This window comes from Rhodnius prolixus, unplaced genomic scaffold (genome assembly GCF_049639745.1).
Source record: "Rhodnius prolixus isolate KJV_2025 unplaced genomic scaffold, Rpr scaffold_8, whole genome shotgun sequence".
Classification (NCBI taxonomy): domain Eukaryota; kingdom Metazoa; phylum Arthropoda; class Insecta; order Hemiptera; family Reduviidae; genus Rhodnius; species Rhodnius prolixus.
In genome coordinates, this window is record NW_027411593.1 from 22,352,793 (window position 1) to 22,366,359 (window position 13,567).

Sequence of the window (13,567 nt, forward strand, 5' to 3'; positions counted from 1 at the left end):
TTATTTATGATAATAAGACCATTGTTTTTAAAATAGCAAATAATAGTTAACAAAAACAATATAACATACAATCCAATTCTTGTTTCCTTTATACATCAGAAATATATCAACGATTCCTTATCTTTCAGTAAACAAAGAACACTATTAAATAAACAGAAATCCAAACACGCTATTTATATCATCATCTTTATGGAATATATAAATCTAATAATAGACACCACTTATTTCTTTTTTTTAAATCCTGAAATTTCAGTTTTCTCTTTTTTTCTCGGTCATAATGTTCATCATTTAATAGATTATTTGAACATCTATTAATTTCATTAAAATAATTTATTTAAAAAAATTATACATTTTAAACTATTTTTCAGCTGGAATTCACAAATGTATGCTGATAATTACAAAGACAAAAATCATGTTTATTAATCAAGTAGTTTATTCTCTTTGTTGCTTTAAGAGAATTATGATTTCTTTCTTCAAAAAATCATTTTATTACATTAATTTTTTCTAAACAATTTTGTTGTGTTCTTTACAGAACTATTAATGAATGAGAAACACCAAACCTGCATTATCATATTAGATGTTTACAAAAATAATAAAAATAAATAAATAAATAATTGTTCTCACATTATTTGAAGAGAATTTGATTTATCTAGATAAATAAAACTCATCTTACTTTTTTTTAAATAGTTTCATTATTATTTTTTTTTACTTAATTACATAATAATTGATATCTATGTACAATAATTCACAGAAAGGAATAAATTCATAATAGATAACAATTATAGTTACTTTTATTTCACATTTCTATAGTGCCTTTGCTATTATCACTGGTTTTTTTTGACAAGTCCTTAGATTTTGTTTTCCTTGATTTAAAGAGATGTCAGATGTCTTTCGAGATTGATACATTAGTTTTAATCTTTACAGGATGAGACAAAATTCATTTGATTGTGTTGTATTTAAAATATTAATTGATTTGTAATTTTAGGATTAAACACTCTTGCTCTTGAATTGGCTAATGATTACGATGGAGCAAGCAGGCTGAGCCTAGTAAACAAATAAAATGGAAACATGTTTTAATAAAAAAATTTTGTAGATTGTGATCGTACGTCAATATAATTGTCAGAAATAACGAATTCAATTCATAATCTTACCTAGTAGCAAAAAAAAGGGAAAGAAATGCAAAAGGAGAAGTTAATTCATCCAAGAAAAATTGTGAGTAGAACATCTAGTGATCCTTATCTGAAAAATAGGAGGATAAATGATGCAAACTTAATTTGCTAAAAAATCAATGGTTCCTAAGTGAAATGAAGTTAGAGACTGGTTATGGTATGTTACTTAACGGGAATAAGATGAATGGTAAGATGATAATATTATAAATAAATTAAATACTTAAAAAGTTGGCAAATTAATTTTTCAATTGCTGTTAATTGGAAGACTTGAACCAAGAATATTGACCTCCTTTAGTTTTTTTATGAACTTGGAAAAAAACTGGTTATGACAGTTAGCCAGAAATAGCACATTCATTGGTTTAGTTCGTGAACTAAGTAAATGAATAAAATTAAGAATTACGGAAGAACCCTAAACCAAATATAACTATCTTGAAATAAGAATGTTGATTTTATGTACTGTTCAAGATCTATCTGAAGGAATCGAACTGAAATAAAAATAGAAAGACATATTAATACTATTTTGTTTCGGATTACAGAGGAAAGTTAACTAAAATGGAGTAAAATTTACACTTGTAAGCAGATCGGTAAAGTCATTGTAGATAGTTTATTTGGTGGTTAGAAATGGAACACCTTTCTTCAGTGAATAATATATGTTTCAAATACTTTATATATAAATTTATACATAGCTATTTATATTTATATTAAGGTACCTGGGAATGGTTCTGACACTTATTCTTAACTAGATTGTAAACACTAAAGAGGTTTTAAGGTCGCAGCACAAGGTAATGTAGGCAGGAGTGTTGTGAGATTATCCAAGATTCTGAGGCTTAGTGAATATACCCTGGAAATTTAGGCATTCATATAAGAACGAAAATAAAATTATCTTTCTCAGCTATCGAATTAACTGATTGATTTTTCATACGCTGCCTTTTATATGAGGGACTATCCGTTTATGTTCCCTATCTGTCAATTATTATTAAAGAACGTAAGCAGTGAGAAGGTGCTTTTGATGATCAGAATGATTAAAATGAGTAATTTTTTTTTGTTAAGGATCAGAAATCAGATTGTATTTTAACACTTGACTCAGAAAAAGCTAGAAAATTGGGGGATGGAAAGTCCCAATCAAATTAGTGACCAGAATACAACAATAAAGAAGATGTGTCGGTAATGATGAGATGAAGATCACACGTAAAATTTCTTTTCTTTGTAACCGCTTTTCTTTCTAAATAGTTTGCTTCTCGTAGCTCTTCGCCATAACAAGATAAAACGCATATAATAGAACTCCTAAGCAAATCTCATTGCCTTGAAGTAAGTATCGCCCCTGTAGCTTTTTTTGAGTTATTGTTGGGGTGCTTTTTGTAACTGCAGGGTTAATAACAATTTGATAACAGTTTTGAAACTTTTGATGGATATGTTCTATTAAGTTTTAAACTCCATTTTTTAATACGGAAATTATTCAAAGGTTTTAAGAAGCTATGCCAGCTTGTATGTAAATAAGATAGTTTAGAAGAGTTTTCCAAGAACTAAGGGCTACGTCCTAAACCAATTTTTGGTATCTTCCGATTCACAGAAAGTATGAGATAAGCGAACGGGGATTGGTCAGTAAAGCTTTGCGTTGTCCATGTATAGCAGGAATAAATTTACATAATTTAAAAAAAAAAATCACCTCAGATGTTGACGCACCTTAAATCATGAAGAAAATAATAATAATAAATTAACCAGTTAAGCTTATTTTCAAACAAGTTTTTCTTATCTTTGCAAATAATTTCTGGGATTTACAGAAATCACAGTCTCTAAGAACTCATTTGATGCTCTGAAAAGAACGACAGGTTTAAGTATACCATATAAGCATTTAATATTATGTTCTAAATGATGTTTGCCTTAACCTGTACATTACAGCTATTTTATAAGACACCTCTATTCCAAATTTCAATTAGGAAGAAAATTAAAAATGTTGATTTGGATACGTTTTTCACAAATATCTGAACAATTAAGGAAATCAAATAGACGTCTATTAAAAATAAATTATACAATTTTAACTAAATAATTTATTACTATATTTTATGTTTTCCAGAAAATTATTAGCCATAAGCAAATTTATTTATGGATGGAAAAACAGTATAAAACTTACATGGGACCGTAAAAATAATAGAATTATGTTCAGTACTTCACATAAAAAATATGGAAACTCCTTCTTTTAGGGCAAGGAATTTATTTTTAACAATAAATTTAACTTTATTATTATTATTTTTTAAAGTATTTTCAATAAGTCAATTTCAATATGTAATTACTATTTTTATCATAATTATTACTTTAAAAAAAAAAAAAAAAAAAAAATCATAAAAAGGACACTCAAATGTCACACTTTATATCTTTTTGTTAAGAATGTATTTACAAAATTAAAATAATACAATATTATCTCGTAAATATATATATATATATATATATTTTTTAAAATAATTTATTAAACTTTTCAACTCAATGCAGTCAACATTATAGTTTAAAACTACGAGCTAAAAATTTATTTTTAATCTGCGGCTTTTTAAACTTTCGGAAACATTTTCTTAGTTTGGTTTAAATAGAACTACAAGAGAGAACCTAAAAAAAATATAAAAAATTACGATTACATACAATCTACTAGTTGAAGTAAGGTAGGACTCAAACTTTTAATTCAATATCATGCTGTACAATGCTCTATTTATTTCTAAGGGTCACTTCTTCTTTGAATTGGTTTTTGAACGAATTCGTTTGATAGCATAATTTGGTAGTTTGAAAAAAGTAAAACACATAACTGCAAAGCAAGAGATCTGGGTGATTTTAAGTATTTCTCGAATTATTTCAATTCGGATTAGCGCATGGCTTTTAATGTGAGATCGAAAGTATCATTATGAAGGAATGGTTCAGAATTGTAATAGCAAGCAACTCATTTTTCGTAGATTTATTTATTTATTTTTGTTTAGGCCGTACAGTTCATGCAATCGAAGTGAGCGGCAGCCTGAGCGAAGAGTTTTGCATTATTTTATGGTAAACTAATTTGTTTAATCATTTTTTGGTAGAGTAGGAACCTAGGTATCGAGACACCCTATTTTTCTAGTGTTAGATGAAAATATATCACCCAGGTCCTCTGCATTGTTTACTTTATTTTCACGCACTTATATTTCGGTCTTTTTTAAATCTATCTTGTTTCATTAAAGTTTAATCTTCTAGCAAATTATTTATCCTGAAATACAATATATATTCAATGGTAGATACAAGAGTTTCTGCTTTTAAATACTTGGTCTAATCCCAAGAAATAGAGTATCTTATTCTTGCCTGTAGAGGCACCTTCACATAACAATTTGGTTAAAAACTTAAGAATTATCACAACCCAAATGCCATAGTTGTTAACGGACTTCAAACGGGAAGATTTAGATTAAGGAAGGCGTATGAACTATAGATCTGCATTTTTCTGTGCTTTATAATTCAAATCAAATACTTGATTGAGAAATGTGCAGAAAATTTGCTATTACAGTTTGCTAACTTTTGCAATAGATATTCTTATTCATCGAATTCATGCAGGAAGACTCAAGGATTGCAAGGGTCTTTCTCTTTTTAGGCTCAGCTTTCTCTTCTTTTGTTGCCAAGAAAATTGGCAGTGGGCTCAATCTAGAATGGGCATAAGGATATATGGCTGTGCCGAACTGCTACCCATTCCAAAGTTTTGAGCCTTAATCTCCAGCGAATACATCAAATAGCTTACATTTTATTTTTCGAGAGGAAAGAAAATTGCTTTAACTCTTAATTCATGGTCTTTCGAAGTAGCTCTTTCTCGTTAAATGCAAAAAATTCAAAAAACTTGCTATTGGAGATGATTTTTTTGTCAGTTGCCTATACAAAAAAAAAAGTATATAGTAATTTTTAAGTCCTTTTTTTCATGACAATTTAAAAAGAATATATATATTTTTATATTACACTAATTTTCCACTCTTAGATAAAATCACCCTTATTTTGCTCTTCATACAATAAAATTATTAGATTTGTAAGCGCAGCTGCGATTAGCTATCGTGTTAAGTATTCAGGTATTAAGTCAAGTATCAAGGTGACTTAAATGTTAAGAAATCTTACGGGTAACTTTTCATGAAAGATTGAGTACAAACATCATCCAACCAGTATTTACAACCAAAACAGTTTTATGTTTCCTAATTAGGATTTCGCTATATGCACATACGTTTATATACATGCATATGCATATACATTATATGCAGTGAAAGTGTATTTTAAAAAAATAATAATTAAATAAAAACCAAAAGCAAAAAATAAAAATTATCTAAGTGACATTTCCCCAGATAGCACTGTGTAAATATGCATGATTATTATTAGTATTATAAGTTTTAATGACATTTATATTACTTGGTTTTTCTCTACATATATATACACTATATATGTATATATAATATATATTATGTAATATGTACATACAACTGGGTGGCCCATCTATAAATTTAGCAGTTTTTCTTGAAAGTAAATAGAATTAAATTAGGTTTCGTTTAATTTTTAGTATTATTCAATTATGAATTGAAAAGTTATATTTTTGATTATTATTATTATTTAATAACTCTATAAGCTAATCTCTCCTCTGTAAGAAGTCCTGATGATTGAGGTAACAGTGAACAACAAACCTTTAGGGAAATGTGTGACAATTTCAATCGCATAATCAAAATAGTCTTTAGACTACTTATAGGCATTCACATCTAAAGGACTGCATCGGAACATTGAATGTGGCCATCCCTCTTGAAACAAAATACTATGAAGCTGTAGTGAGAAAATAAAATAAATAAATAAAAATTGTGAGGGATTGTTATTTAAGATTGCAAAGAACCAGCATATTTCTATAAACTACTGGCTGAGGACCCAGACCATTATTGTAAAAGATAGATTTGATGCTGCCTTTACCCTGAGGAAGTTTATTGGATAAATTTCGATAAGACGGAGCATTTATTACAAACACATTAAACGAATGGATCTTGTGAAAAGTGGCAAATTTCGGAAAAGAAAAAAAAAAAGTTTAATAATTTGGTGCTCTCCAACAGAAACGAATTACGCACAACCTGTTTATAACAATTTTTAAAATTATTACACCATGTTATGGAGAAAGTTCAGTATTAAACAAAAGAATCGCTAGGAACTTGTCGATTCAGAAGACTTTAAAGGTGATAGCAAGGTGTTTGAGGCGTGAATAATGTAAAAACTTAGCTTTATGAAAGAGGATGATAGTGGAGAGAAACATACTGGAGCCAAGCTTATAAGATGATAATCCTGATGAAAAATGGGTATGTGGAAGAGAGCAGATATGGATTGTCGAAAGATCGGCAAGGGATTATGCGAGAGTTTGGGGTTTCTTTTAAGGTTGAAAGAAATCACGAAACAATGGAAATCCTTGAGAAAAAATAAATAAAACAAATTATCTTCAAATAATTTTAAAAGATGACAAAGCTATTATTAAATAATAATAAAGGTTCAAATTTGAAGACATTTACTTTTTAAAATAATTGTTGAAAACATAATCCACATTGATTTCATCATAAAAAGAAAGAGGAGACTCTAAAACTGTCACAAAGGAATTAAGGTATTTTATAGCATATATAGGTCGTTAAATAAAAATATTTGTGCTTAGTAGTAATATTATTAATACATTAAAAAAAATCTGAACGAATAAATGAGTAGAATAAGATTGTCGATTGTTTGGAATCATTTCACTTAAATATTAGGCACATAATTCGGCCTGTAAAATTAATCAGTTTTCTTTGAATAGACTGAAGGTGTGATATGCAAATTCAAACAAACTCTGAGAAAATTTGTAAAAGTCAGAAACAGAAAAATAATACTATTTTCTTTCTGATAGAAACTATCACTACATTAGCATGTTAATTTTAATTGAGTTTTGGTGGGAATTCATGCACATGCCACCCACCTACCTGACTATTTCAATACAAATATCATTTTATCAAATTTTCTTAATTTTATTATCAGAGACATTGTCTTTATTATCAGAGACATTGTCTTTATTATCAGAGACATTGTCTTTATTATCAGAGACATTGTCTTTATTATCAGAGACATTGTCTTTATTATCAGAGACATTGTCTTTATTATCAGAGACATTGTCTTTATTATCAGAGACATTGTCTTTATTATCAGAGACATTGTCTTTATTATCAAATTGCAAAGTCGAGAAGAGTATTAAAATTACTTTAGTTATTCAATGTAAAATATATTTTTCACTTAATTCTCAACAGAATTTAATTAAAAAAAAAAAAAAAAATTGTTCTGTCCATTTGCGAGAGATTACCGAGAACCCTAATTCCCTGAACTTGATCAAAATGTGGACTTGTTCAACTTGATTGTTGAAGAGTGGATTAATTCTAAATACACTGACGGATCCAACGTATAGCATCTTAGAACCAGATTACTAAAACAGAAGAAACAAAAGTAGATTGAATATACATTTTTCATTTAGAAAAATGGTCCTGCTGTCATAGATTCCTCATCTTTCTTTCTAAGAAAGGAAAATACAAATTAAATCTGGTACCTCTTGTTTCAAATAATAGAAAAACTGCTGCATGGTTTAAGACTGGGTGACCTTGTATGTAAGTACAGTACATAGTATTATTTATACATACATAATTATAAATGAGACACAAAAATATATATATATAATATCAACTTTGAAAGATTTGAAAGTAATATTTGCGAAGAACATCAATAGCTGCTTAATTTTAATTACATTTAGGTTCACTTGTTTACCTGTTGTTTAATTTTCCATATATATTTTTTCATTATTAATTTATTTTAAAATGGCAGGGTGGAAGGATTGGAATATAGGTAAGGTAAATTGATGATCGAAAACTATTTAAATATAGTATAAAACATTTCTAAATTATCTTTTCATACATTAACGTTTTTATAGGATTTTTTTAGTTTTTTTTTTATTAATTTTTTTTATTTTTATTAATTTTTATAATATTAAAATGTATATACACAATCTCAGCTTCTTCATTCCTTTTTTAAATCTTTATTTTCATCAAAAATGAAGGGCTTATGTCTAACGTTGGAAGTGTCGAAGGTCCATCCATATACATATTCATATATATATATATATGCATTATATATATATGTGTGTGTATATATAATATTATTTATAATTTAAATGTGTTATATATAGTGAAAACATATTTCTTATTTGCCACAGCATCTCTGGACTGTGTGACACGAAAAATATACAAATTAGTTACTTTCCTTGGAAGTTTTATCTCTTGCTTCTTAAATTTTTTTTTATTATTATTGTTTTAAATCTCTTTTTATGAATGAATACTAGCCTAGCTTTATTGTAATATATATATATTAGTTTACATGTCTCAGCATTACCCTTGCGAACATATTTTACCATCCTGTATCACGCAAAATCAGCTATAGTAATATCATTATACAATATTATACAAATAAATAATCTTAAATTGAAATAAATAAATTAAAAATGTTTTCCTAGTTTTACAGAAATTAAGGTAACGATAAAAGATTTTAACAGTTAAATAAATTATTTTATTAAATATGGATATAAAATTTTCAATTATATTGCATGTTACAGGAACTTAATAATTTTAAAATAAACAAAACTAATTTTTTTTAATTTTTATTTCATCTTTTTTAAATATTTTGATTCTCTTAATTTGGTAACACTCTCAGTCTATGTATGAGCAAGTGTAAAAATTTGTTTGTATATAATGTATACTGGCGCCATCTACTCATGTGAAGACCAAATGCCCAATTATGCCGATGGCTATTACAGCTGCTGTGGCGGTTCTTGGCGGAAAACAGGCGCTCAGACCAAGCCCAGCCGACAGTGGACCCCACCATCTGCCTGGTATAGGGGATGCTGAATTCTTTCCTCGCTGCATTGCAGCCGGATGCTCTCCTGGCACAAAATAATTCACACACTAATCTGAACTGATCTTTATATACTTAATTATACAGAACTATGTTATATGTATAAAATATATTAATTTATTTTTTATTTTTATTAGGGTTTTAACAAACTTTAGGTCATGTTATTTCCGATACCCAATCTCCTCAACATTGTTAAAAATGATGTACAATATCTAGTTAATAATGCCTATTTCTTCAGATAGGCATATGACCAACTACCAATTTGTGGACGGAGCTGCATTATCAGGGCAGGGGTCGGCAACCCGCGGCTCTTTTATCCAAATTGTGTGGCTCTTCAGCCTGCCCGAAATATATTGCACATTTTAAATTTATTGTAAAAATGAAATGAATACCATTTCTTAAAGGTATTTTTTCAAAAATAATTTTAAATGTGATAGGTTCGAAATTGAATAGAATTGTGCAATATCAAAATAAAGTACTTAATTTATATTGTAAGACTGCCGCCTTTTCATTCGTTTAGTTATCATTTATTTGTTTATTTACTTTGCAATGTGTGAAAATAAATATATAAAACATTTAAATGTTATTTGGTATCATAAAATAATAATTTGTGAATACAAATAAACTACAGAGTTTTTTACATTATCCTTGCGGCTCTAGGTAAGAATTATTTAAATTATTTAAGGAAAAATTGCTCTCTACTTAAAATAGGTTGCCGACCTCTGTTCTAGGGTACTCGTATTAGTAATCACGGAAATAAAATCCTAGACCGAAACCGGAAATCAAATCCTATAGTACAATAAAATACATCTTTGCGGACTTTTTAGGCATGATGTTCGAAGTACCCTCTCCTAAGGTAATGCTAAAATAAATTAAAAAAAAATAAAGATTGGTACCAAGGTTTTGTAGTTTCAAGTGAACCGTTAATAAGTCAAATTTTAGGAAATAAATTGAAGTTTCGAGAGAGGAAGAGAAAAACTTTTATCTTAACTCCCTTTATTAGATTTCAGGTTATAGATTCGTACTTTGATGTGGCATATTAAAAAAGCAAACCTCGCCATATTAATGCCACAAATATTTTTAAATTCTGTAAAAAAAGCACAGACACAAAGTATCCAAAAAATTTCTTTTATTTAGAGCACTTCAAAAATTTATCTTTCTTCTTATATGTAGTGAAAAAAAAGTAAAGATTAATATGAGTTAATCACCTTAAATTAATCAGTGGTATTATCTATAACAGTGGTGGACCCACTTTTTCTGTAAAGGGCCAAAAATGGTTATTGGTTTATTACCGAGAGCCGCAGGTAACTTTTATGAAATTGTTTCATATCTTCATCATTTTTTCTAAAATTAAAAAGCCAGACGAAATAAAAATAACGCGATTGCATTCACATTTATACATCAACTGTTACACCATAAAATAAATAACTAATCCGTAGCTTCGACGGCGAGAACACGCTCTGTCTGTTGTCAAAGTGGCGTACTAAAAGTCACGCCATCATACAAAGAAAGAGCGCGGATTTCAAATATAAGATTTGAATACTGAGACAATAAATTAAATAATGTACCTTCAGCCGTTCCACTTGACGAGCGCGGTCGTTGTGGTCGTGGCGAAAACGTCACTAATGACGTCATTATTTTCGCTCACGCGAAGCTCACAACGTCCCACCTAAAGAGCTGGCTCGAAGTGGGCGTTCAGAAATTTGGCGCAATTCTTAAAAGCAGATGAAAAAGTCAAGCTCTAACATCTCATCATTTCATACTCACTCATTCACCTTAAATGAACTCTCCTCTGATCATAGTCCAGTCATCCTCACAATAGACATCCACCACAAACTTAGACCACCAAAACCAACGCTAATAAACGGACCTTTAGACTGGGACTTCTTCAGAGACTTACTTGAGAAGAAAATTGACCTCAAAATACCTCTCAAAACACCCCAAGAATGAGACAATACCGTTGATCACTTCACTGCCGCCATCCAGCAGAGTATCTGGCAAGCGACGACTAACTGCACCGCTAAAAAACCTGCTCGCATACCTTATAACTTACCCCTCTATTTGCGCACACTCATAACTAACAAACGACGAACGAGATCTCTCTGGCAACGTACAAAATACCCATCTCATAAACAACAACTTAATCACCTGACAAACCAACTTAAAAGAGAACTCCGTAAATACTACAACAAACAATACACCGAATATACCAAATCTCTGACTACTGAAGACAACTCCCTTTGGGCTGCCACTAGACGTATTCTAAAATTTCAACCTACCTCCTCTTCTCTTCGTACTACTGACGGTTCCTGGGCTAAATGTGACTCGGAAAAAGCTGAGCTATTTGCAACGCACCTTTCAACTGTCTTCATTCCGCATCCTGACGTTCTCAACTCACAACATACTCAAGACGTTATTAGGGACTTAGACATACCTTTACCTCTTTCTATGCCTCCAAAACCGTTCACACCCTCCCAAGTCAAGCAAGTCATTATTAATCTCAATAAAAAAAAGAGCCCTGGTTACGATCTAATTACTGCCAACATCCTACTCCAACTACCCAAAAAAGCAATAGTCTTCCTCACTACCATTTACAACTCTATTCTCAGAACTACTTACTACCCTATACTCTGGAAATTTTCTACAGTTCGAATGATACCCAAGCCCAACAAACCGACTCAACTACCTTCTTCCTATCGACCGATAAGCCTACTGCCTCTCTTGGGCAAAATATTCGAGAGACTTCTGTTACCACGCCTCTACGAAATTACAGAATCTCTCGAAATTATACCGGACCATCAGTTTGGTTTCAGAAGCTGCCACTCGACGATCCAGCAGGCCCATCGTGTTGTAGACACCATCGCTTCTTCACTCGAGCGAAAACAGTACTGCGCTGGAGTATTCCTCGATGTTTCGCAAGCCTTTGACCGAGTCTGGCACGAAGGTCTACTGTGGAAACTAAAACACATCCTTCCTAGCACTTATTACCTCATACTCAGCTCTTACCTCTCTGACAGATTCTTTCAAGTTCTTCAAGGCACTACTCACTCTTCCATCTATCCCGTCCTTGCTGGTGTGCCACAGGGAAGTGTCTTAGCTCCTCTTCTTTACACAATCTACACTGCCGACTTACCTTCTAACCTTAATACCTCTATTTACACCTTCGCTGACGACACTGCCATTCTCTCCACACACTCTGACCCTATCCTCGCAGTACGCTCACTACAGTCCCACCTTCACTCAATAGAACCTTGGTTAGAAAACTGGCGTATAAAAATTAACCCAACTAAATCTAAATACATAGTCTTCACACTCAAACGTCAAACTCCGCCACCTGTCTTCTTACATCACACACCTATCCCACCAGCCGACCATGTGCGGTACCTTGGAATGTACCTAGACAAGAGACTTACCTGGAACCCCCATACGAGACTTAAACGTACCGAACTAAACAAACGATACAAACTTCTAGCCAGGCTACTCGACAAACGCTCAAAACTCTCACTACAGAACAAACGACGACTCTATACAGCCCTTCTCACACCAATATGGACTTACGGACTCGAACTTTACGGTACAGCTAAAAAATCCAACCTCAATAGACTACAAACACTGCGATCCAAAATTCTCCGCCGCATACTAGACGCTCCATTCTATGTAAGCAACCACACTATACATACAGATCTCCAAATTCCACTTATCTCCGAACTTGCCAAAATTCGATACAAAAATTTTCACCAAAAACTCTCACTGCATCCCAACCCTTTAGCTGCAAACCTGTCTACAACTACGCTACCCTCCAATCCTCGAAGACGGCTGAGGCGCCGTTGGCCCCGTGACCAACTGGGTGACTAACGGCGGCCATCAATGGATGACCGTCATTCACGTATGCCACGCTATTGACATACTTTCATCGCATTTACCTATTGTACCTGTAGGTACAGGTGTAAATTTCATTAAAAGGATAATAAAAAAAAAAAAAATTCTTAAAAGCAAAGATGGCGACCGAAAAAATTATATCAGGTAAATGAAAGTATGTACGAGGGAAAATTACCAAACTTTATTAACATCAAGTTTGAAATCTTTCATGATTTAAATTTTTATTATTTGACGTTTTATGTTGCGGGCCGCAGTAAAATATTAAAAGTGCCGCAAGCGGTCGCACTTTGCCCACTCCCTGATCTGTTTGAATTGATGCAAGATATTGCAACTCAATGAATTGAAATAAAACATTGAAATTGAAAGGCTATTAGCAAAATTGCCACGACAAAGACAAATTAATTTTTTTTTTTTAAACATTAAAAATAAAATTAAAAACGTGATAGATATTCTGTGGAAATATATTTCCTACAGAAAAATGTATTGGAGATGACCATGCGACTGGAAAACAAATTAAAATTAATTTGGATAATAAGCTTTGATCGCATTATTTCACTCGCAAGCTCTGATTGAAATTTATATATATTACATATATT

The 13,567-nt window shown here is 31.0% G+C and overlaps 1 protein-coding gene across 3 annotated transcripts in view; it reads right to left on the minus strand.

Moving 5' to 3' along the window:
• Nucleotides 1-13,567, minus strand: part of LOC141451037 (uncharacterized) — a 479,252-nt gene continuing 465,685 nt past the window's right edge. For 2 of the 3 annotated variants that reach the window (XM_074122053.1, XM_074122054.1), the window contains exon 5: nt 1-9,120. In XM_074122053.1, the coding sequence (XP_073978154.1) occupies nt 8,951-9,120 (170 nt within the window). In that variant the 3' untranslated portion in view covers nt 1-8,950. The remainder of the gene's footprint in view (nt 9,121-13,567) is intronic. The other variant, XM_074122055.1, reaches the window with a different exon arrangement.